The sequence below is a fragment of the Pyrgilauda ruficollis genome, unplaced genomic scaffold, assembly GCF_017590135.1.
Source record: "Pyrgilauda ruficollis isolate IOZ18807 unplaced genomic scaffold, ASM1759013v1 scaffold50, whole genome shotgun sequence".
NCBI lineage: Eukaryota > Metazoa > Chordata > Aves > Passeriformes > Passeridae > Pyrgilauda > Pyrgilauda ruficollis.
The window spans coordinates 5,985,895-6,011,757 of record NW_024526600.1 but is presented as its reverse complement, the minus strand read 5'-3'; the positions used below and the strand labels follow the sequence as shown (position 1 = coordinate 6,011,757).

General features: G+C 41.0%; 2 protein-coding genes across 2 annotated transcripts; one reads left to right on the top strand and one right to left on the bottom strand.

Moving 5' to 3' along the window:
- The first annotated feature begins 1,100 nt into the window (after positions 1 to 1,100).
- POU1F1 (POU class 1 homeobox 1) lies at positions 1,101 to 9,476 on the top strand. Its single transcript, XM_041480231.1, has 6 exons — positions 1,101 to 1,242; positions 3,871 to 4,020; positions 5,996 to 6,241; positions 7,615 to 7,779; positions 8,749 to 8,764; positions 9,263 to 9,476. Exons 1-6 carry the CDS (start codon positions 1,101 to 1,103, stop codon positions 9,474 to 9,476), a joined length of 933 nt encoding a protein of 310 aa, XP_041336165.1.
- A 3,562-nt stretch (positions 9,477 to 13,038) lies between these two features.
- CHMP2B (charged multivesicular body protein 2B) lies at positions 13,039 to 24,593 on the bottom strand. The gene is made up of 6 exons (XM_041480283.1): positions 24,456 to 24,593; positions 21,483 to 21,574; positions 18,374 to 18,568; positions 16,014 to 16,116; positions 14,961 to 15,067; positions 13,039 to 14,834 (listed from the first exon to the last, which is right to left on the bottom strand). The coding sequence occupies exons 1-6, from the start codon at positions 24,487 to 24,489 to the stop codon at positions 14,721 to 14,723; spliced, it is 645 nt and encodes a 214-aa protein (XP_041336217.1). The 5' UTR covers positions 24,490 to 24,593; the 3' UTR covers positions 13,039 to 14,720.
- Positions 24,594 to 25,863: the final 1,270 nt, after the last annotated feature.

Here is a 25,863-nt window from a genome sequence, read left to right as displayed (position 1 = left end):
TACGAATATGATTGCTCTCATCCCACGTATCTGGAGTTGGTGTTGTCAAAATTCTAGTTCAGACATTTAACCCAGTTTCAATATGAAACACACAAAATATATAGTCATCTTCACATAAAATATGACCAAACATCTTTGGTACCAAAAACCAAACCAAGCCCACCTTTATTGCATCTACATAGAATATGTGACTATGGTGTACTACAGCATTATTCATCTTTTTTAGGGTAAGCTGTATGCTCTCTATCATGTTCCAAAATTATTTCAGTCTCATGTCAAAAATTCACTTTTCTTCTTTGAGTAAAGGTCATGATTTTACTTAGGACCTTGAGGAGGACTTCAGATGGTGCAGTAGTATAATAATAATAAGAAGAAGAGTTTTAAGGGACACCATGGACCCTGTCAAGAGCTCATCTTAGATAAACATTTAGCACATCATACTTATGGAAAGCTATCTGTTCAAAACTTCCTTCTGGCTACAGGTGCTTCATATTACACATCTCTGATTTATACTGGTACAGGTCGAGACAAATGATCACTGTGCAACTGCTGGGAATTAGGTTAATTCAGATTATTTTCCTATAGGTTCTTGACTATAGCAGACTTCTGTTTGAGCCCTCAGACAGGTTGCCTTCCAGACAATTGCCTGGATGAGATTTTGGAGGCAGGTGTTAACTGTGGAAACTTACTTAGTGTTAAACTCACTTGTCTGTTGCCACCGACTTTGGAGACGATACTTTAATTTTTTTTTCTGGTCATTGTCCTCCACAAAAGACCTAATTGAAAATATCTGTCAAATCCTGTCTCTGGTTTCCCTCTTCTTCCCCCGCCCCTCCATTAATTGGACACGTATTGTGTTTGTGTGGGAAGGAAGGAGGCTCTGTACCAGGGTAGCAATATTGCTGGGAAAAGAACATTAAAATGGATAAAGGGATTTCCTAGTGGTATAAATACCTGCACACGACCTCCCTGTGCTCCGGAGCCCTCCTCTGTGTGTATACCCAGGTAAAATCCTGGAACAGAGTTTGAGGTGCCATTAATCCTGGAGGATCTGCTCTGGTAGAACACGGGACAGGCAGCTCTCTTGCCTCTAGGAGGGTATGAGCTGCCAAGCATTTGCTTCCTCAGACACCTTTGTGCCCTTGAATTCTGACTCTTCTCCCTCTCTGCCTCTGATAATGCATCACAGCGCTGCAGAGTGCCTGCAGGTCTCCAACCATACCACCAATGTTGTGTCTACAGGTACTTTTTGAAAATGCTCTTGCTCTCATTTGTAATTTTTGGGTGATTGATAGATGAGTTCATTGAGTTCTCAGTGTTTAAAGTGGTCAGTGTCATGCATGATTGGGACTATGCCAGAGTAGAAGCAATTTCACAAAACTCTGCGTATGAATGAATCAGAAAAAGCACAAATGTTTTAGCTAAATACGTAATTTTCTTTAAGTTTGTTACAAGATTAGACTCAAATATGCTGCCAACTTAGAACAGGTTCAAACACTGTCTTTAGTATTACTACAATCAATGTAATACAATGACAACTTTCATGTAAATGAATTGAAAAAGTTGTTTATTATGTAACCATAATTTAAAAAATTATAAATTATCTTAAATAGGAAACACATTTAAAAGACCTCAAGTGTCAATATAGCTTGAGGGAGTTTTAAACAAAGAAAAACTTTGCTTTGCAAGGCATATTGCAAACTGAATCAAGAAAAAGGTTTAAGTGTGATGTTCAAAATGTGTAGTAGAAACCTTGCAGATATTTTTGAATCTTGTATGTTTGTGTATATAACAGAATTCGATGCATTTAAATATTAGGACTATTTAATCACTAAATATCTGAGCCAAAGAGAGTTTTCTTACAGCATTAATACTGCAGAGGTAGGATTCTGGAATACAGGAATTGTTGATAGAAAGCCTTCAGGGAAAGAAAAAGAAATAGTTGATTTATTTGAAATTGCATTAACATTAGAATTTCATTTGGAGTCTTAACAAGAAAGCAAATTTTTCCTGAAAAGCATTGGTAATAAAGCATTTTAATGAAAAGAAAAAGCATGTATGTAGTGAAAACGGATTATTGGTAACAGAAAACTGGATCATCTTATACGTTAAGCAAGAGGTTCAAAATATCCCAATACAGCTGTGGGTTAGCAATAGTGGCAGGGAACAGGAGAATTTAAATTTTGTATGAGGTCAAATTTATGTGCCTGTATCACAGCAGTATCTTCTAGATTCCTCTGACTTGTAATGGAAAGCACACGATGAGGGCTGGCCCAAAGCATCTCCTTGCCTGCCACAGGTTTGGTTTTGGTATTTTGTATCTGCCACCCAAGGACAGATGCCACTGTAGTCAGTGGAAACTGTGATTGTAGAACCACATCCAGAATATCTTGTGGAAAAAACGACCCTGGGAAAGCAAAAGCAGAGGGTGGTAACTATAATGAGTCAAGATTTACAAATTGCATACATAGATTAAGGAATTGTCATTAAAAGCGTCACATTGAGCATAAATGAGGAGAATTTGTGTACAATATAATGGTGAAAGAATTTTGAATAACAACTTGTTTTAAATGTCAAAAGTTTTAAAAATGGATGTAGCAATTCTCCATCACAAGAAAGGTGAAAATACTTCCGTTCAAATACTATGCTGTGCCATTCAGCTGATGTTCTGCAGTATCCTCAACACTTTAACTGCTATTATTTCATTTAAATAGCATCATCCTCACTATTTAATTTTAAGTCATTATTAGCAAGTCAAAAATTGTATTTTCATCCATAAAATTTATGGTATGTGGATTATGAAATAGTGGAAAATGCAACCAGTAAAGACTCAGATCTTAACAGAAAAGTTGAATTGCTCTACATGCACTAGAGTTATTAACACAATCTTTATTTTCACTGCATCTCCATTAGTATAAGCATGTTTGTCTTAGTAGATTTTATATCTGTGGAAGTATATTTAAACAGTACAAGAAGTCTTTACTGTTATGATTACTGATTTAAAACCCAAATATTCTAATCCCTAATTAGACTGTTTTGAACAACAGGAATGTGTTCTTTAAAATGTGGTCTTACGTGTCTGAATGTTCATGAACATTAATTTTTAATATTCTGTTTTATTGCAGTTGTTAGAGGGGGCAGTACATGCATTTCTATTCCTACTTATACATGAGAAACAGCCATATCTCTATATTGAATTCAGCAAAAAATTGTCTCATTCTTCAGGCACCGGCTATTACTGAGCACGGATCTAAAATACCCCTGTGAAAACACTAGAGATAAATTAACCGTGTGTTTGCTGGTGATGGAAAATATTTATTTAAGCCTGACTTGTTAGAAGAATCCAGAATTTACCATCTTGTTTCTCTACCACCTCGCCAAAGCACTCTGAAATGCTCTTTGTTGCTTGGCACTCAAGAAATTGTGATTTTTGGACACACCAAAGCAAATGTCCCAAAGTGTTGCTTTTGGAAACCCAGGCCTTCATTCGCTGCAGGGTTTGCTTGACAGTGAAGGCAATTTCCTGGGAGCCTAGAATTAGTTTTAGTGTGAGACAGAATGAACCAGTGTGTGGAAGCTGAGTGAGGAGAGGAACAGCTTTCCCTTTAAGAGTGCAATGCTTCCCCTGCTCAGCAGTTTGTGCAAACTGGGTTATGCCCATAGATTATACCAAAAGCAGCTCAGCAAGGGACAGCACGGCAATTCCTAGTCCTGCCTCAGAGGATGCCCCCTATTTCTAGTGGCGGTTCTCCCTGTTAACCTGATGGCTGTGACCTGTGTTAAACGCTCACAGGAGAAGCTACAACTGCACAGAAGGCACTGCCTGCCTCACACTTCAAGGCTGTGTCTAGAATCTCGAATTCTTACGAGTCCCATCTGTTTTCTCTTTGCTCCCAACTCGTGCGTGTTCGTGCGTTGGCTTTGCCGCGGCGACGCCGGGACGCCCCTGGCCAGGCCTGCACTACTCCGTGCCTTCCTGTCACTATGGGAATCAGCCTTCCACCTACGGGGTGATGGCAGGTAAGGGGCCAAACCTCAGCTGGCTGAGCTGTCAGAGCGTGGATCTTAGCCAGCTGTCCTTCTGAGGGACCAATCCAAGGCAATCGTTTAAAGGAGATGGGATTTGGATTGATTTGTTAGAAAAAGGATTGGGAAATTAGTGCCCAGAGTTTCCCAGAACTCTGCATCTCTTGTGGAATCACTCTGTATCTTTGTCTCCCGACAAAGCTGGGAAAGTGCTGATCTTTTTGCACACCTCTGGCCACTTCTCCTGGTGATTTTTGAGGGACCAGAAGTGGCATACCCGACACACCTGGGTATGACCAATACCTGGGCTGATGAAGCTATAAAATAAAATGATGGCATAATGAAGGGATAGCTGAATTCAGCAGGCAGATCAGCCATGTGATCATGGATTTTTACACTCATTAATGCATCCTGCTCATTCTTCCCTGTCCTAGGCTCAGTAAGAGTGAGGCATTTATATTCTGTGCAAGCTTAAGCAGCAGTCAATGAGATAATGACATGAACCAAGTTAATGCAACTCCCAGGAAATAACTGGGACTTGGAAATAATCCAAAATCAAACTCAGAATTTTATTTCATTTAAGAATTAAGGAAATGCTAGAGTAAATCAGCATAGACTAATAGGGACAGGGTGTAGGCTTCCTTAATGGTGTGCAAATTTCCAAATTCTTGTATTTCATCATGCATTTCTGTGTCTTTTGAAAACATTCCTAGCATTGTCCAGGTCCCTGGGGAAAGTTAATAAGTAATAATAAATTACATTGCTCAGAAATTAGTTTTCTTTAATTCCAAAATAAATACATTTTTATTTTTCTCTTTTCTTATTTTCATCTTCTTTTCTTACTATATTTTCTTAGGCATCAAGCCTGCAACTCCAGAGATGCTCTCAGCAAGTCTCTCCCAGACTCGCATCTTACAGACATGCAGCATGCCCCACCCCAACGTGGTAAATGGTGTCAGCACCTTGCAAAGCAAGTCCCCCTCTTTTAAAGTATTTTTCATTATTTTTTGAGATTTTTTTGGTGGTTATCCTGTGCGAAGTGTATTAAATAGTTCTATGCGGTTAGAACCTCCAACACTGATGGGAGTAATTGGGGCAGTGAAGAAAAACCTAGCTCTAATAAATGGAGGCAGCAGTGGGAGGTTAATGAAATTCTGAGTTTTTCTACACAGTTTTGTATAGTTTAGAAAATGGTGAAGGATGACCTGAGAATCTGGAATTTACTGGCTGCTCCAGATACACTGAGGAGTGTTAATATTTCTCCAATAATTCACCCCATGCCTCCCTCAGGTCAGACTTTTAGCTCTATGTACAGTATCTAGAGAAAAATCAGCCTTCACTCTTAACTGAATCTCCTTGTTAAGTCTGACATTTGGGAACAAAAGGTAGTGAAATATAGTTCTTTTTTATCCTTGAGCAATTTCTTTTTTGAAGGATCATTCTGAATGAGTTCTGTTTTTTTTTTGGTGTTTTTTTTTTTTTTTTTCTTTGAGCTTTTACCTATGTACTTTCCTCACAGAAATTTTATGCTGCAGCTAAAACAAGATAGTATCTTGTCTGAGCATCAAATGGCATCTACATGGAAGTATTCTTTGTACCAGAAAATTGACACTGGCAAATTTTAAGTGACTCAGAATTACACAGATCCATTGATCTTGTTGTGCCACTTCAGTTCAGCTTAGAGCATGGATTTTTATTTGTGTAACTTTAGGCCATTTGCCTCTTATTTAAGTGCTTCACAGCTGGCTAAGTGACAGGATGCCTGTGGCTGGTAAAGGGGCTGTTGACAGGTTTCCATGTGCTGGGACAAAAAAGAGAAAACACATCCCAGGAAACGCTAATTGCTGGATTCTCTGGCGTGTATTATATAACTAAAATTGCGGGCAGGGATGACGAGGCGGCGCGGGGAGGTTTTCAGTGTGCAGCAGCAGAGAATCACGCAATGAGCCCTCTCTTTGGCCTTGCCCAGGTGGCCTGACGCCCTGCCTGTACAAGTTCCCGGAGCACGCGCTGGGCGCCAGCTCCTGTGCCCTGGGCCACGGCTTCACGCCGCTGCCCCAGCCGCTGCTCACGGACGAGCCCGCTGCCGCGGACTTCAAGCAGGAGTTCCGCAGGAAGGGCAAGCCTGCGGAGGAGCCCGTGGACATGGACTCGCCTGAAATCAGGGAGCTGGAGAAATTCGCCAACGAGTTTAAGCTGCGGAGGATCAAGCTGGGTACGTGCTTCGTGTCCATGAACAAGGGGCTGGAAGAGTCCAGTGAAAGCCCAAGTGTTTCTGAGTGTTTTATGGCCTGGCCTCTGCTGTCGTCTGAGCACAACTCTAATCCTGCCTTGCCCTGCAAACTTTCTCCGTTCCTAGAAGACTTGCATGGAATTAATGAATGTCAGCTTTTAGTTTGCAGAAAAGGACTTGAAACTTTCCTGCCCTTTAATTATTTGTGTTAAATGCAGAGAAAATTTTTTTCTGTTAAATAAATTACATTCAGTGTCGGGTGCAATATTTTGCACAGCTCCAAATTATCTGCAAGTTCAGGCAGATAGCCCTCATAACCATCTCACCTCCCATACCCATTCTTTTCCCCACAGACTGTTTAATCTGATGGTCTGCTGTCATTTCAGTATACACTGAGTGACATCCATGGGAAATCCTTCACACCAGTAGGAAGCTTCTCTTCCTGGTTTTTTTTTTTTTTCTTTTTGTTCCAAGACACAGTTGGGAAGCAATTGATATCTTTGTTGCTGTGAGATAACTGCTGAGGACAAAGGTGGGCTGAGCCCTGTCATTCTTGGCATTATCACTTACAACATTGCATCAGAATTATAGACAATCCTTTTATTTTATAAATCTAAAAAAATTATAAGATTATTTGCAGTATGTGTGCACGAATTTAACAGCTAGAAAGTCAGTATTTGGAGTCTAAACAGAAATAAAAGAAATTAGGGTTTAAAAAATGGTTACAAACTGGCCAATTTTCCTGTATATCTTGTATTTGATGTCAGCCACAGCGATGGAAAGTGTTTGCCAGGCCACACATAGTTAATCACTGCATCTTCATCCAGAATTATTGAGGCAACAAAACTTCCTTTGGTGTAAGAAAATCACATGGAGCCTGTAAAATGGAAGAAATGCAATATGCACAAGAAAAATAATCTCAGTTTGAGCTTTACAAGAAAAAACAGGTTATGAGTCTGAGAGACACAGGGTTAGTGCAGTCAAAAAAGGAGCTTAAAAGGTGCCTCACGGGACTGCGAGTGCCTGAAGAGATCTTGCCTTGTCCTGGCACTGAAGCAGAAAAGGAGGATGAGGAACCAGCCCCTCAGCCATGGCAGATCCACATTCAGAGAAATGAACAGGGATCTGTTGAAGCAGAGTCAGAGTCTGCATGGAAACTGCAGCATTTCTCTGACGACTTCAGCTTAGTTGTTGCAGCAAGTAACAGGAGACCAGCAGTGCCTCTAGGGATTACTTTATTGCTTCACACCATCTACAGAAAGACATGGTGTGTCTGGATCCTTCTCCAAGCACCTCAGGGAAAGTAATCCTCCTAGAAAGCTTCAAAGTTGCTTTTCCCCCTTTGTTTCTGGCAGGCTATACACAAACCAACGTTGGGGAAGCGCTGGCTGCTGTGCACGGCTCCGAGTTCAGCCAGACGACGATTTGCCGGTTTGAGAACTTGCAGCTGAGCTTCAAGAACGCGTGCAAACTGAAATCCATCCTGTCCAAGTGGCTGGAGGAAGCAGAACAAGTGGGAGGTAGGGAACTGAAATCCTCTAAATATTGACTTGCACTTCAAGCAGAATCCCATGCAAAATTTTAGGGCTATTATATGTCTTCTGCAGACTAAAGATTTTGTTTTACCAGCTTTAAATGCTGAGGTCTGCTTGTGTTAAAGTATAGTTATCTTTTTTTTTGGATGAGCATGGAGGGGAAAACTGAAATGCATGGAGTGTACAGAATAGCAGAAATATCTCCCAGGACGCTGGAAGAAATTTCTTCCAGTCCCATCCCAGAAAACCAGTTCCAGTCCTGTAGAGAGCCAGAGTAGGATGTGCAGGACAGCCCATTTAGCAGTGTACAGGGATTTTTCACTAGCAAAGGCCTTTTGCTTCTAACCATTTCTGCCTATAACCATTTTTAATTGGAGGTAAAACAATGACTGGACATCCTAACAATGGAAAGATCCTGTGTGTGGTGCTTCTCTTATTCAACAGCACTTTCTCTTGTGCTTTCTTCTTCTTCTTCTATTTTTTGTTTTCTAGTCCCTTTGGAATGTAACTGCCAGCTTTTGTTGTTTGGCTGCTGCTTCTTTTTTTTTTTTTTTTCTCACTTCCAGAATAATGCATGAAGTGCCCTCTTGTGTCCAAAGAAATTACAGCTACTGCTGAAACTTCTGGATGCCTCCCAGTGGCACATAAGAATGTCACATATGTAGTTTTTCAGAGTATGTAACAGAAATTGGAAGCAAATTCTGTCAGGAAATAAGAAAAAACAGCAGTATTAAATTATTCTGTTTAGTGAACCACTCAGTTTTGGTTGCTACTGTCTCTGAGGAACAGATGAGGGCAGACATTTGGAGAATGTGATGATGGCTAAAACAGCTGGCCATAATCTCTGTGATTTCTAGGAATACTCTAGTGCTGTCTCTATAATCAGTGAGATGCAAACCACACAGTGTTTCCCAAATCTAAGTAATAAAGCTCCTGCTCTCTGTAAACCCAAAGGATTTGATACAACCAGGTAACACCACTGATGTGCATTTGCTGGGGCAGAAGGATGGTCAGGCTTGTTCCAATTCCTGTGATCCCCACTCATAACTTGTTAGTAGCTGTGTCTCCTAGATAATATCAAGAAACACAAATATATTATGATTAACACTGAAATTGCACTGAACTTCATCCTATTTTTGCCTTTAAATCACCCCATGCCAAAATTCTGTATGATATCACGCTGCTCATGTCAGCAGGGAGCTACAGTGTATTTTTAGTGCTTTGGGTTCCCTTTACATAGAGAAAGATGAAATAAACCAAGTCACTGCCTTCAGTGTTGTTACTTGATCTTTCTCTTGAACTAGTGGTGAAAGCCTGAGTGTACAGAAAAGTTTTTAAAGGCGAAATTTTACCCTTGGTTTATTTCATCTTTCATCAGTCAGTGCTGTTGATCTTTTTCTTGAACTAGTGGTGAAAGCCTGAGTGTACAGAAAAGTTTTTAAAGGCGAAATTTTACCCCTGTATCCAGCATTGCTGCCAAAGAAGCCCTCGAGAGGCATTTTGGAGAACAAAGTAAGCCGTCTTCTCAGGAAATTATGAGGATGGCTGAGGGGCTCAATCTTGAGAAGGAAGTCGTGAGAGTTTGGTTTTGCAACAGAAGACAAAGGGAAAAAAGAGTGAAGACCAGTTTACACCAGAATGCCTTCAGCTCTATTATCAAGGAGCACCATGAATGCCGGTGAAGCTTTTCCACGTACACACGTGCACTTCTGTTTTCCTTTTTGTAAATATTGTAAATACTGTGTTGTTAAAAAAGAGAAAAATCGGTAAACCACTCGTTCCTCCTACGTGCTACCAGCAGCTGTAGCATGAGAAAGATTTTGCTGTCATTAATTAAGGCACAGTGAGCTCACCAGGACAGAGGTGTCACACTGCTCCTACCGCGAGCTCTGTCTCAGCCCAGCATTTGACTGCCTTGACCCGGTGTCACGTAGAAGTGGCTTGGATAATGCTTGTTATCAAAGGTAATTCTTGCTAATTTGTTGTGTGCCTCAAAGTTTGGTTTGGGTAGGCTTAGCTATACAAACAGGAATACAATTTATCTGACCTTAGGACTTTGTGGCCTGAGGGAAGAAAGATAGTTATTGGGGGTCTTATAACATTGGTCTTTCTCTGCATTGTACTTTTTTCTGATTAAAACCATGTGTGGACATCCTTACACCAGAGACGGTGTGTTAAGCTAAAAAGTATACAAAAGAAGAATTTATTGCACTGCACATTCCCCCTCTATTACACCCCACTAATTGAAAATAATCCCTTATTTGTCATCCTCCTGCCTAGAGATAACTGAGGGGAAAAAAACCAGTGCCAGAGCTCCACCTATCAGGCAGGCACTGAGAAAACTGAATTAATGACTGTAGTACTCACCAGGGATAGATTATCCAGCCATCTCATCAGCCCTGCTCATTGTTATGGGAATTAGCCCATTACCATGTAAGTATTTTGACTGTTTTCCCAGGACTGAAATTAAGTGAGTACACGCAATAGTACTGGCCAGATGCATTTTATTTTTCCATAAAACAAACCTGATGATTTAGAAAATGTCTATATAATAGGCCCACAGAAAGCCAGGGGAGTTTAATGTTCAAGACCACTTAGAAGCAGCATGAAAAAGTTAAGTGCTCACTCTCCAGTGTACATTAAATTAACTCTGATACTTATTACAGTGACCGTAAGCATATCCAGCAATGGAAATCAGGCTCCTGGATTTCTAAAAAAAATATATTTTTATGGATGAATGCACCACTCTAAGCCCCTAACTGAGAAGAAAACTTCAATTTAATAACTCAAAGGGGAGAAACTGTGGCCTTGTATTCCCTTCAGGCTGCTCTCATAGCTAGCATAGCTCACCCACTACAGCAGAGACCAAGGTGCATACTTTTATCCACCACAGGTTATCAGCAGGTCATGAACTTCACAAAAAACATTCAGCTGAGAGGATCAGCACTCAGCAAAGGTGGTGGCATGCACTGGTGTACCTTTCATGTGATGTGGTCAAACGTTATCTATGTTGAAATCACTATCTGGTATATAAAAACTTTATTTATATTCTAAATTATTTTCTTAATTATAAAAGCCTTCCTAGAAATGCTATCAACCTGTACTTCGCAAGCTCCTCATCCAATAAAGTATTCCTATACTTTTGGCACTCCAGGCAGTGGTTTGTAGTTCTGTTTTGGTAACACTTTACTCTCTTTCAGCTGGGTGTCATGCTGAAGTGTATTTTAGAATGCTCTAACAGATAGTTCCAGAGCAGCCTCACTGTAATATGGTGGGCTCTTGCCCCTCAAAAAGTCTCACAAGTGAAAGCTAATTGCAGAATTAAATAAAATGAAAGGTGACACATAACAAAATTGTCTTGCAAAAGGCCAGCTGGAGGAAGCAGCCACCATTTAAACCCACCTACCTGTTGCCACAGAAATACAAAGGAATTAAAATTATTTAAAGAAGAAAAGATGGATGAAATCAATTTCAATGGCTGCAGCTGGAGCTTTACTTATAGAAAGTGGCAATTAATTATTTTTTCTCTGGGAACAACTTAATTACCACCAATTACTCTTGACTGGGGTGTGGGGGGAGGACCTAACCTGCATATAAGGCAGGATTTCCAAGGAGCAACTCTGTAAACCTGCAGGAGTTTAGTTGGTCATTCAGCCAAGCTGGGCTGTGCCTGTTTTTGAGATACTTGTGGGGTTTTTTTCCTTGGTTTTCTTTTCCCGTGGTAACTTTAGGCAGGGTGTTAAAACCACACTAGAGGGCAAAACAAGGTGCTATCACAATGTTTAAATCTGAGGTTCAGCTGTCTCTGAAGAACTGTGATGTGCTGTGCCCTCATGTGAGGGACACAACCCACCAAGCACAGGCCAAGATGCTGAGCAAAGGTGAGTAACTTGAAATGGCTCTCTGCTAGACTTAAATGTGTGTGCATTGGATGCTTTTATTATAGTGAATACAGAACGCTTTTATTATAGTGTTTAGACAAGTAGTTATCATTTATGATCCAAAATTGTTCTCAAAACTAGTATTTAGATTTAGTTTCTCAATGTGAATCAGTTGCATCTTAGCAATAGTCTGCTCAATTGTGAACTGTACTAAAAAGCTGATGAAGGCAGGCTGTTCACCTTCCTGCCTAATATAAGAACTAGGAGTAAATACAGGAAGATGGAAAGAAACTTAAAACAAACAAACAAAAAAAAAGTGGTGGTTTTTAACATGCTTGGGAAAAAAACATCAGTGGAAAGAAACATGTGGCTGTCAAAGTTCCTTTGTATGGAAGAGTTCTCAGATGAAAAAGCCACTTAGAGCTGGTGTGTGTAGAACTTGCACAGGGCTCTGGAGGTACTTTATTTCTGAAACAGATTGAAAGAGTATTAAGGGAGGAAGCATCATTGATGCTCACTGTGTTCTCACTGCTCCTCTGGGAATTGCTTCTGGGCACTTGAGGAATAAGACTCTGGGTAGAGCCATTTTTAGGTGTGTGCACAACTGTGTCATTGCTCCCAGATGGAGACTCAGAGACAGTTCCTATTTAGGTGCTAGCAAGGATAAAGGAGGGTAAGGATTGAGTGGTTTCACTGTTTTGGTTTTTTTTCAATCAGTGTGATTTAAAAGGAATTTGTATCTAAGCAGGGGGTGCAATTTTTTTACCGTGATCCAACATACTGACCATAATTGCAGACACATAACAAGACTGCAAACCTACAGCATTCCTCACCCTGCTACCCAAAGATTTTTACACAGGTTAGAGCTGCAGGATTGAAAAGGTAACCTGTAACAAACCACAGGATTGATACTGACACCAGCCCTAGTTCAGCAGTCTGAATGGCACCAAAAAAGCAATTCCTTTCTTCCTGTTCCTCAAGGACCCAGAGAAAAGAACTCATTATGGAATTATGCCCAATTTTGACAGTTATTAAAAGGATCAACTGCACATCTCATTCAGCAAGGACACAAGCCTTGGTGTTCAACCGAACTACAAACAACCACTAACATTTTATTCCTGTGTTCACATTATGATTTCTCTTTCAAGACCACAGACCAGTACTTGGGCATGAGGTTCCAGACATGGGAATGCAAACTTGAAAAAGTCTTTACTGAATATTAAATCAAAGGCCCATGAGCATCTACAACAAATATGATGGTGCTTTATCAAAGCAAGTCAAAGGAATATTTATCAGAGCTCACAAAGAAAGCCCAGTAAGAGACAGATGTGTAACATTAACCCTACAGAGGACAAAGTCATTGTGGGATAAAAAGCCTTTTATTAGATTTTTACAAAATAACTTGTAAAAAAAAAAAAAATCACCCCATATTGGATATATGCAATATATTAACTTACACGTTCCTACCCACTACCTGACAGATTCGGTTTTGCATTATTTCTTTGAAAGAGAAAGAACACCTGCAATTCTAGGCCTAAAACCTGACGAAGGCTCTCCTATGAGTTCTCTTTGCTGGCTTCAATCCCAAACAGTAGATGGTGCAACAACAGCACATTCTCTGAGGTGTCCTGCTATACTTTACCTAGCAGCAAAGTCTCTTTATGAGGTTTGCTCCCCCGCAGTTTTCCTGGTTTTGCTTTTGGGAGGTATTTTGATTTTCTCTTTTTAAAGCCAAAATGACTGTTGTTTCTGTTCAATGACCAGCACCGCTACATCAACACTGAGGGGCAAATATCTCCAGCAGAGTCAGGGCTGAGGAATATCACAGCATCCAGGAAGTAATAACTGGGAACTGCATTCTCATTTTGTCTATTTCCAGTATCAAGAGTTCTTATTCCTTAGCACAATGCATACTCCACATAAAGCTAGAATTGTGTTGATGCAGTTCAGAGATCATAGAAAAACCTTCGCAGAACCAGAAAGTTTTTATTATAGTGTTTAGACAAGTAGTTATCATTTATGATCCAAAATTGTTCTCAAAACTAATATTTAGTTTATCAATGTGATCAGTTGCATCTTAGCAAACAATACAATTACACAGTTATCTTCCATTAAGAAGTACTGTAAAATATATACAAATGTTGCTTCAGGCAAATGACCTTTTTTTCAAGTGCACAAGTTGCATTTCTGAATGAGCGCATCTCTCCACTTCAGCACTGAGACCCATCAAGCATACAGAGAGGTCTCACCGAAGCATTTTGTAAAACCATCTTAATTATTAAGTTTACTCACCTTTCAAAGACTCCTTCTGAAAGAAAATCACAAAGGTACAAGATTTATATACATAAAGGCACAGCAATTCTGTTGAAACCAGCTATGTTACAGTACGAGAGAGTTCAATCAGTGCCTTTCATGCAACAAATTTTACTAACAAATGTAACTCCTCTTCCAGAAAAATTAACGGCTCAAGGAGTATATCCTTCCCTTCTGGTAAGAGGAATAACAAGCTATTATTTCATCAGCCCAAAAGGAATTTTGAAGAAATTCATAAAATGCTTTTTCTTTCTGTCTAAATTAGCTAGACATTCAAAGCTATTTCTCATGGAAAAAAAAGTTTGCAACTAAGAGCCAAGGTGAAGTTTCATTCGTGCTAAGAGATGACAGACTAAATGTTTCTCTAGTGATAGTTTTGTAAAAATGATAAATATTACATAGGTGCTGTCCAAGGAAGTGGCATGACCAGCCACAGAATAGCCAGTTCTACAGACAGATCAGGAACACAGATGGAAGAAAACTTTGAATCCAAAGGACCAATCTGGATCGGGTGTAAGTGAATTTATTGTTAGAACTACACCCCTGGTTGGTTCAGAGTCAAAAAGGCTCCATGCAGTGGAAGAAAAAAAACAAGTATTTTGCTCTGCAAATTCAAGTTGCCATTTCTGAGACTTTGAGGTTTTCCTAGAAATCAGTTGCATTGAAAGAGCATTTGCACTTTGTACATGTGTGTAGAGCTGAGCACCCAGCAGGCAGACTGAAGTGGATCAGTTAATCCACGCCCAAGGCTTTGAGCTGGCGCTCGATCTCCTCATCCGATATGGTGGCGGCGGTCGATGCCGATGCAGATGGCAAACCTCTGGCAGCTGAGGGAGCTTTGGCCATCTGGAAGGAGACACAAGTTTTCTTCAGAATAATGCAGGTTATGACAAGCTGACTTTTAGAATAAACTATTTTTAAAAAATGGAATGCAGTGGAAAAATCGCATGAGCTGTACAAAAATAGCCATACCTTGCCAGAGATTTCAATCCCGATCTCGTCAAGCACTTGGTTAACAATATCTTGGGTTTCTTCCTCTTCATCAGAAGCATCAAAAATATCATCCAGAGTATCATTAACTTAGAAGAAAGAAAAAAATATCCAGATTGTATTAAGCAAAAAGGTGACTAATGTGGCCTAGTACCATCTTTCTACCCCCAGAAAACACAGCAGTGATACCATGGTGTAAGATACCAGCAGAAGGTACCTGGGTGTTAGAGAGGCTTTCTTAGCTCTGCCTTGCAAAGCCTGTGAGCACAGCCAGGGCAACAACAGGGTAAGGCATGGCTGTTTTTATAAAAATGTTCAGTTCCACCAGAAGAGTTCAGCTGCTGTATCTCCCCCCACATCAGGTTTTACCATTTCTGCAAAACACCTATAGTTTCATAAAAATCCCCTTCCTCTCTTCTTCCTCCAAGTACATTGCAAAGTTGTTAACTGCTCAGATAACTTGTGTGCAGTTGAGGTGTTTCCATCTTGGTTTGAGTCCATGCTACTTAATATGACCAACAAAGGGGCAGGGATTGAGATGGGAAGAAGACTCTGAGCAACACAAGGAATTAGCTGACAGTGAACACATACATACAGGAACAAGGAACTTTCTGCCTCCCCAAAAAGTTATTTATGGCTTAAGTTAAGAAAAAGGAGACAGAACCATATCATACCACCATGTGCAAAAAGCTGAGATTATCAGTATCTAAATTAAGACAAATTTTCAAGTCTCCCTACCAGTTATGCCATCAAGACCTTGAATGGGTCTCAAACCCTCTTCCCCTCCCAGAATGTTCCTTCTAAAATTATGATTAATGTTTTGCAGAAGATGGGAAGGAACAGATTCTAGATTTAATACCCAGAGCTTCTAAAAAGTCTAAGGCTCATCATTCCTACTCAGACATACATTATTTTGTTTGCTCTACATTTCTGCTGTCAGTCTCATTAACTATATAAATAAACTTCAAACATCAGTGGTTTTAGGCTGGTTCTCCTCTGCCAAGAGAAGCCAGTCCCCTGCAGTGCAGAACTTACTCATCTCTTCAGTCATTTCCATCTTCATGTTTTCCTTCTGGAAATTCTGCATAGTTTGTAGTGTCTTTTGTGGATCCATTTTCTTATTAACTGCTTGCATTGTCTATTAATATGGAAAAAACTCTTAAATCATACAATGAGACGTTAGTAAATATCAGTGCATTCATTAAGAAAGAAGCTTTAATCCAAATTTCACTTTCCTTGTCTCTTTACATCCCATGAGAACATGAGGTAAGTGACAGATCAATAGTACAGCCTGCACTTAGTAAGAAATATTGCTATCTAGTGTCCTAATAGACAGAATTTTAAATGTGTGCATCTTTCTTGCACCATGACCCTCTCCTGGCCTTGTATTAGGAAAAAACCAACTGATCTGAATGACAAGAATGGAGAACATTTCCTAACTTGAAGGCTACACACATTAAAGAAGTAAATGGCTGCAGGTTCTTATTTAGAAAGGACCATTTATTTGAACCACCATTGGAGGACAGGCCTTAAATTGTTTCTTGATGTTACAATTTAATGGAAAAATTACTTTTCTCTGGAAAGAAAATATCCAAGTGTTGAGGAAGTAGTTGTTTAGGGTGCACTTGTGTGATGGGTGGAGATCTTGCTGTGACAGTGAAATAAACTTCACCCATTTTACTGCCTTTGTGGGCACTGCTATGGGGTACTTCCCTCTTTCCTGAAAAGCATGTTACTGTGGGATATCTAAATATAGACATAAGTAATTCAAATGTAAAATTTAACCATCTTTGAGAAGATAAAAGACTTGGTTAATTAAGAGAGATGGTATCAAGCCACTACAGTCTTCACAGAAGGGTTTCTGCCTTCATGTCTGAGTTTCTTCCAGGTGATAATGTATACGATACTAATGTTACTTGAATTTCAAAGACTGTGCTCATGGTCACATTATTTGAATTTAAGAAGTTGTTCTGGACTTGGAAGGTGTTGGTATAAATGGATGTCAAAAGTATCTGCACTGATAGAGAGTTTACATATCTTCAGAAAATAATGGTCAGATGCATGAATAAAATAAACAGGCAACTTAACTGGACTTTAATATGTTCAAAATTAGCAACATATATGCTAAGAAATATACTGAAAGTACACATACTTGAAAGCTTTGCATTCACATATTTGCCTTGCTTGTTATGGCAACTGATCCCATACATTTTTCACTAATGGTTTTATGAGATTAACAATTATTTAAGCTTCCCGTGTTAATAAGGCAAAATATTCACTTTAAAAGTGATCAAAAGAATTTAAGACCTTTCTCTCCAATAATGTTACACAAATTGTATATACAATTACCTGCTGCTTAAAACTATTTTTGGATTTTTTTCCTACTGACCTAATCTTCATAACTATTCCAGTGACACTTTGGTTTTGAGAAATTTAATCCAAGATCTATCATAGATAAAAACAAGTCACCCAGGTAATAATCAAAAAGCAAGACTAACTTGTTCATGAGTACTGTTGTAAGAATACTGAGTAAGGTGTTGAACCTGATCAGTCAGACAAGTCCTATTTGTAAATTTGCTGCAGAGCCACAACTCTGTATCACAACTCTGGGCTGGCTGGAATCTGCCCTCATGCTGTGTCTGAAAGGCACCTGACCACCAAGCCTTTGTGGTAATTCCTTTCTACACTGAGTTGCATTGCTGTGGATTTAACTTGGACTGGGATCAAAGCCCAGCTTGGTCTGATGCACACTCATTCTGCTTCCTGCCCTTGAGCTGAACAGTCCTCCTTGTCAAAAGTCAAATCCCTTTTTATCAATTCAGGAAAATAGGGGAAGTTGACACCTAACTCGGAAAACTGAGTTTTTTCACTCTTTTATGAGATGAGATCTGGGAGAAAACTTAATGCAATACTCTTTCCTGAGAGAGCACAGAGAGAATGACTGCAAACTCCAGATTACATTTTTTTAGGAATTTTAGATCCAAAGCAATAACCTACTTTTTTCAAAAGCCATAAAGCTATTGTGACACACTGCCTTGATTTCTAGATGAATCATGCCCTACTTTTTCCAAGTAAAAACTGCTTGTGACAATAAATACAGGCAAGGCACTGTAGCAGCAGGGTTTGGGGTTTTTTTACGTACTAAAAGAGTTCATTCACTAGCATTAGTTTATTTTTATCATGTAAACATTTGACAGATGTCTAGCCCAAGAAAGTATGTATGGATAGATTGACCAAACAAAAGTGTAACAATATAAACTCAAATTATGTTTCCCTACTGTATCCTCACCAGCCCTGTGCAGTGAGTTTTAGCCCTGCAATTACCCAAAAAACCAGAATTTTTGCAACCATATGCTGCACTTGAATATAAAAAAGAATATCTTGTAGTGCCTTACTTTTGCTGTGGCTGACATAGCTCCTGCCATCTTCATCTGGGAGTTCATGACCTTGGTTTGAGTGGACATGGAAGTGACTTTGGAGCTCACAGCATAGGTTCGGTTCTTCTGCTTCCGCAGCTGCACCAGCTGCTTTGCCAGCACTTTGCAGGCCTCTTTGTTACCAGTCTTAGCCATTTTCTTGATTTCCAGTTCCTGGGGAAAAAGGCATGAGATTAATTCCACAGAATTTCCATTCACGCAAAAACTGTAATTAAGCCTTACCGCTAATAATTAAACTCAAAATTAACTATCCTCTTGAATATTTTCAGACATGTAAGATATATAAATAGCTCCTTGCTTTTTAACAAGGCTGTTTAGCAGAATCAATGTCATGCTGGTATGATACGACCACAAGGAAAAAACTCGATGAAATTGAATTATAGTGTGGTAGCACACAGTTCCCACAAAGACTTCAATTCCTGCGTGACGTCACATTCACTTCTGTGTGCACATTCAATTCCTTATCTGGATAAGCAGCCACACTTCAAAAAAAACCCCAAAAAGTGAAGGAATTATGATGTCCAGACAACTACTGGTGCCATGACTCTAATCAACTTTGATTTCTTGCAATCAAACATCACTCATGTAAGAAATGGAGAGCTCTTTTAAACTGTTTTTCAGTCTCAAGAGAACCTCACAGCCTTTTTGGGGGAGAAGTAGATAAAGTCAGATGACCACTAATGATGTTAGTTAGATGACCAATAAAGTTACATGACCAATAATTATAGGCTGTTATAATTTAGCTGGACTTAAATCATAATAAAAATAGCATAATTTAACATGTGCTTATGCTGTAAGAAAGACACTTCTGTCTTAGAAAACCAAACCCCAATCTGTCAATTCAAAGAGAAATAACAATCTGTTTAGCCCAGAGGTACCAGGAAAAAGCCTGGCACAAATAATCTTGGCATCTGGGATTCTTCAAAGTGTGCCTTCTGATTTGTGACTTGGTAATGTACAAATTGTAACGACTTTTTCCTTTACAGCTTTTTTAAGCAGGTCTTGCCACAGTGGCTCAGTTTTCTGTACATGTCCATTTGTACATTTTGATTTTTACTTTTTTTTTTTTTTTTAAATTAAGTAAAAGCAGCTTTTAAAGACCAGCTTTCTCCCGGATTTTTCAGGATAATATGCCTGCTGTAAGTATGCAGCTGCTTCACTTTAGGTGCACTGGTAATCCAGAAAACTGCACTTATAAGAAGCTACAAAAAGATAAATTCTAGTCCCCAGGATATGCAGAACAGTCACCTTTAAAGGCAGATGTAAACTGGCCCACTGCATTACCCTGACTACCAGAAAAGTTCATAGTTAAGTTTATTTCAGAGATGGCTCTGGCACAAAATCCCCTCTGCAGATCCATAATTTCTAAAGGGTGTATCATACACACTATTTTTAATCCAGGAAGGTACAGAGTGGCAACGAAGCAGCATGAGACTGTTCAAACCTTAAAGGCCTGAAATAGAAGTAAAGCTGTGCTCATTGAAAGTAGCTCACAGAAGCCACAAAAATTCCTATAACATCACCAGAATATTATTTCCTCTTTTTTTTTTTTTTTGTATTTAAAGTATTGGGAGGGTTGGAGGGATTAGTCTGTACCTCATATTTTAACAGCAAATGTTTGAAAATAGGGATTTTCTCAGTAAGCTGAAAGACCTACAGAGCTTTTATAACCTGATTTTTCCAAAGCAAAATACAAGTCACTGCAGATAATCCACCTGCAGAAATCAAACCCTATATACAGATGATTTTATTCTTAGTTAAAAAGAATTTGGTTAAATTTGGGGTACATTATCTGCTTTTGAGAGGTGTGGGGCAAGCTTACTGAAGTCAGTTATGTTCTTCTGGAAAAAAATCAAAATTCATATAGTTATATCAGGTTACTGAACTGAAACAGAACTGTCTGCATACATTAAGGTATTTTTATCCATAGAAATAATATAACCGCATAACTTGGTTTTCTCAGAGTAGTACTTTAAAATAAGGGGGGAAAAAAAAGGTCTTTCTGGAGAAAGCACATAATGAAATGTTTTGATATTGACTGATAAGCCCCTGATACTTCTTCACCTGATCTGACACTGAAAATTAATATTTATTATCCATTGCTACTCCCATTCCAGCAGCAAATTTTAACTTTTTCAAAGACATATTTCACTGCTCCTTTCTTCTTCTCAGAAATCTAACATTTCTGAAACCACTTAGTGTGGTAAGTAATCAACACTTCAGCCTTAATAGTGACTACAATTAAGGTTATTTCCATATTTGGACTATTTCATACAGGAAAAAATGCCTTATTTATGAGCAACCTACTATGTTCTAGATGTCCAAGGTTTTCAGAAACAGTTTCTCTGATCTTTTAGTTTATTATTCCCAGCTCTTGGAATTCATGCAACCTGCTGCCATGAGCCACCACCTCAATAGCTGCTGGAACAGGCTGGATTCACACAGCTTTTCCCACAGTTTGAGCATTCTTCATGCATCAAACCCCACCATCTGGCAAATCCATTTCTCCTCTAATAGTGCCACACAGGTGCAGCATTCAGCCACTGAGCACTTGAAAGCTCACACACAGTAAGCTCTGAAAACATCTTAATTTAGGCAAACAGTCCTACTATTATCAGCTAATTTTAGGGAAGTTCTGTCTGAATGAAAAGAATAACTCTAGGGGTACTCATGATATCTTGTGGTTTTTCAAGCACTCTCTCCCACTGGACAGTCATGGTAACACATGATAGCACTTCTTTTAATTTTTCCACAAGCCAACTGATTTACAAACCTTTTAGGAAAAAAAAATGTTCTGAAGAACACAGAATGCTGGGAACTGTAGGGAAAACCCAATGTGGTTATTTTATCTAAACACAATGTTTCAGGATTTTCCTGTGTAAAAGGCTAAGAATCACTTTTAGACAGTAAATACTTTCCAACACAATTTTAACTGAGAAATGAAAGGGGGAAGACAACTGTTTTCAGCATTTCATTGTTATGCACTGATTTCTATCTTTAAAATTTTGCAAGTTTTTTATCATGTGTGTGTTTTAAAGAGCAAAATAAAGTCACCTGTCATACTTACCAGTTGTTTTTCCTGTTTTTCAAGTGCTGCTCTATCTCTGCTTATAGCCCTCTGTGTACCTCTTAACTCTCGATTTTGCTCCTTTATTATATCTGGAAAGAAAATATTGATAGCTGGGCAAAGTTTTTCAATTACTCCATAAACATCTGCTAAGCACCCTGCAGACATGCAGCATGTTTGACACCTCCCTTTCTTCAGAGCGAAGTGTCAGTGTTTCAGATACAGAAGATATCAGCAAAATACAATTTGGTGCATACAACACCATTATGTCAGCAGTGTGGGCTATATCCTGTTAAAAACATAAAAAGCTGTTTTACCTAGGATGTTACTTTGCACCATAACCATAGTAAGAGCCTTAACCCCACAGTAAGACATCTGTACACACATTTCCTGCAAGTCCAGCACTAACTCAGCAATATCTAGGTCACTGCCACCCCACTGCTTTTCCCCCAGCCAGGCCTAACTGCAACAGGTAGGGCAGCCGAAGGAGCCTTGAATTAGGAGATCTCAGAGCAGGTGAGGAGTTCCCAGCTCCATAAAACAGTGACAATAATCCCAGGTGCAAGTCTTGGATCCTGCTCTTCTCTGTCCTTATTCTGCTCTGGGGGAGCTTCTCCTCCTCCACATCTGCATAGCCCCCTCTTCAAGTCAGTCTATAAAGCAAGTGTTTGAAACTTTTCAATTAGGAGACGCTTAAGAATAATAAGGTAGGAAAGTGGAGGCCTTTACAACAAATTTCAGTTTACTGACAACTGACACAGTGAGCAACGCTTGAACACTGTCTGTCAGGTGAAACCTATAGGAGTTTTGTGCACTGGGCTGTTAAAAATTATATACTGATAACATCCTCTTATTAAAGCAAGTATTATTTACAGTCTAGGCATCAATCATGCTAGCTGCAACTAACTTTTGATAGGATTTACAGCACGTGCTTGGGTGTGATTCACCTGGGCAAAGGCAGAGCAGGACATCTGCATCTGACTCAGCATCCTCTGACCTCTGTAGAGGGAAGCAGTTCTTATGGAGCAGAGATTCAGCTACTCCCACTCTGGGTGGGAGCTTGAAAGGAGCAGACTGTCACATAAACTTTCTTTAGAGCTCATGAAGGATAAATTCTAGAGTCACAGGCCACCCTTTTCATTTTTTAAGGTTTGAGGCAATTTTTCTACAAACAGCAAGAAGCATTTGCATTCTTCATTCCTAAAGCCAGACATACTGTAAAACATCCATTGCTGGAATTATTTCAATGTTAATAGGTTTGAATCGGAAAAAAATCCCAAACCTTTAGTGGCATTTAAAAAACAGAATATACATTTCCTCTTCCAATCTTGCTGGAGATTGACCAGGTCTTGGGCAAAGAAATATATATTTTAAAAAACAGTGTGAAAATGACACCTGTTTTTACAATGCTACTACTGCTGTGAGTACTACAGAAAAAGCATCCTTGGGAGATGCAGACTTTTCAGTGGACAATAACTAAGAACTAAAAGATGGCATGGAATATAACTGCATTCTTCACACTGGCAAAACAGCAGAGAAAATAATTTTGAAAATGCTACAGGCAAGTAATTTTGAAGGTAGATAAATGTATACTACTTGCACAGCTGCACTTGGTGAATTTGAAAGAAAAAAGCTTAATAGCTACATACAAGACTGGCTTTTCTAACTACACTACTTAAAAAAAAAATCCTTAGTATAGTGAGCTTGAGAGGTAGGAACTTCAAGGTGACAGCAAACAAGAACAGTACTAGGAGACAATAAGAGAAGCACGATGCTTATTTCTGTAGTTTCTGATCCCCCCAGTGGCTTAAACTAAAGACAGCAATAAACTGAAAACAACTATCTGCAGTTATGGACTGTTTAATTTGTTTCTAGAAGTGAAGGCCAAGATGAGAACTTGGTTCTTGTTTGTTTCTGATAACCGAGGAAAATTCCCAGCTACTAGAGCAGACAGAATACGAGAGGTTATTCTGAGATAAGTCTTATGCCATTAGCCACTCCTGTGTGTCACACTGTCGTCACACACACCAGGGCAAGGAGGAAGCATTCCTTAAAACAGGCTGGACAAGTGACATCCAGCAGGGCTTGATCCGGCTCCTGCAATCCTTCCTTGGTCATGGCAGCTTAATGCCAGCTCCCCTTCTCCCCTTCCCAGGTGCCGCATCTAAAATGGGAAGAGCCAGGTGGGACCTGTGTGTGCTCCCTGCGGCGACACACAATTGGTTGATGTGCAGCGTCATTTTTTGCGAGCCCTTTTCAAACGCCGACCCACCAGCTCTGACACGGGGCACCCAACACACCGGAGAGCCGAACCCGGGGCTCGCCAGCCCTGGGCCACGACACTGGAGGGCTCAGCATCGCCCAGCGGCCTGCTGGCAGCCAAGGCTTCCTTCGGGGCTTTATTTGAGGGTCGTTATTCCTGCTGAAGTTTAAGCGTTTTGGTACCAGACTGGCTACAAAGAACCAAGACCAAGTTGTTTCCACAGCGGCGCGGAGCCCAGGGCCGGGCGGCGGCGGCTCCGCAGCCTGGACGTGGCCCCCTCACAGCGGCACCGCTCGCGTCCCGGCTCCCCCTGGGCCCAGCAACTCCTGCCGGGCCTGTTTTGTGTCCCTCGCTGCCACCGAGAGATGCTGCTCCTCCTCCTCCCTCACCCACGGCCCGGGATGGCCGGGCCCGGCTCCCACCCCTCCCGGAGTGCCAGGAATCCCCCGCCCCGCTGTGCCAGGGCCGGCCCGGCCCGGGGGCTCTCCCGGAGCGCCGCCGGTGAGTCACAGCGGGCGGGCCGGGGCCTCCTGCTCCGCTCCCTGCGAGCCCCCGCTCCGCCGGGACGCGGGGCCCGAGGCCGCGACCCCCGCCGGGCTCCCGCTACCCCGGAGCCCCGGCCGGGACCAGCCCCGCGCCCGGGGCCGTGCGAGGGCTGGGGGCGGCCGCTGCCGGGGGCGCGGCGGGGCCTTCCCCGGGCGCCCACTCACCGTCCACAGTCTTCTTCTTGAAGAGGGAGGCCATGGCGGCAGCCGGACCCCTGCAGCCGCCTCGGCGGGCTCCTGTCGCCTCCTGCTCCGGTGACCAGGAAGCGGCCGGGCCGCGATCGCCCGCCCGGCTCCGCCTCCCGGCGCTGAGGGGCGGGCCGGGGCCGGGCCGCGGCTCCGCGCTGCGCCCGCCCCCCCTGCGGGCTCGGCCGGGGTGGCGTGGGCATTGGGAGTAGCTCGAGCGGCTCGAGCTCGGCTTCTCTTCATCGCTGTGGGGTTTTTCTGTCTGTCCGCCCTCGTTTGGCCTCCCGGAGCTGCGGGAGAGGCGCTGCGGGACCGGCCCGGCAATCCTAAGGGCGAGCCGGGACGGGGCGGGGATGTCCCGGCTCGCCGCTCCCTGCCCCGCTCGGTGCCTTGGGTTCTCTTCTTGTACGTGTAGTTATTAAAGATTAAAATGAAAACATACCAAAAGTTAGTTCGGCAGCGTGGTGCTCGCCGCTTGGTTTTCTGACAACAGCGGTCTCGTTGGAAATAGCAAGTTTTCACTGTTTTTCCTGTGCCCCTTTAGTTATTTTTCACTGGCTGAAATCTAGATCGTGTACACAGATACTATGGGAATTCAGCGAGCTTCTATAAGGAAACCTGGTGCGTGGGCATATGGAGAGATTTGGGCACCGTTAAACAATTAAACACACAATTAAACACACAATTAAGCGGTGGGGTCGCTGCCTGTCCGTGACAGATGAACCACGGGGTTCGGGATTTTTTGTTCAGGAGCATCCCGGTTCTCACCCCAAGCCATTGCTGAGTCTGAAGAACTGATTACACATTCGTTTTCTTGGATGTGCCTTTGTCTGAGGGTCACAAGCACTGCTGTACACAAGAGTATGGAAAAAGGAATAATAATTTTCTTGGTTTCAATATGTAATTACAATCCTTAATTTTTAATAAGGTAGTTTATAACGTAGCTGTGGTTTCATCATTGGTGATTGCCTACATATGCATCATGCCCTTAGAAAATAAAAAGAGGGCCTTTATTAAAAAAGACAGAGCTGTAGGTTTGAATACCAGCTAGATATAACTTCCCTTACTTTGAAGTGTTGGGGATGATTATGTTAATGTGCAAGGAAAAAAAGAAGTGACTGGAATGTAGTAATGCATTTTGATGGCTAGATATAAATTCAGCCTGGGAAACAATCATAAGTTTATGGTTGCAGTACCCTAATAAACCACACTTTTATAACCTTGCATGGAGAAACAATCTATTAGAATATTGTAATAGCAATGTAAGGATGTAGTGGGCATGGGAAGGTACAGACTATGTGCTTGCTGTCAGTATTCCTTGATTTTCTGAAAACACTGCTTTTGTTTCAAATAGCAAGTTTTTATTGTTTTGCATGTGTCTTTTTAG

Excerpts from the sequence above, each read along its gene's own strand:
- POU1F1 (XM_041480231.1), top strand. The coding sequence starts at position 1,101 with ATGAGCTGCCAAGCATTTGCTTCCTCAGACACCTTTGTGCCCTTGAAT. Across the intron at positions 4,021-5,995 it reads CACCTACGGGGTGATGGCAG|GTGGCCTGACGCCCTGCCTG; the intron begins GTAAGGGGCCAA and ends GGCCTTGCCCAG. Across the intron at positions 6,242-7,614 it reads GCTGCGGAGGATCAAGCTGG|GCTATACACAAACCAACGTT; the intron begins GTACGTGCTTCG and ends TGTTTCTGGCAG.
- CHMP2B (XM_041480283.1), bottom strand. The coding sequence starts at position 24,489 with ATGGCCTCCCTCTTCAAGAAGAAGACTGTGGACG. Across the intron at positions 18,569-21,482 it reads AAAAACAGGAAAAACAACTG|GAACTGGAAATCAAGAAAAT; the intron begins GTAAGTATGACA and ends CTTTTTCCCCAG. Across the intron at positions 15,068-16,013 it reads GGAAATGACTGAAGAGATGA|TTAATGATACTCTGGATGAT; the intron begins GTAAGTTCTGCA and ends CTTTCTTCTAAG.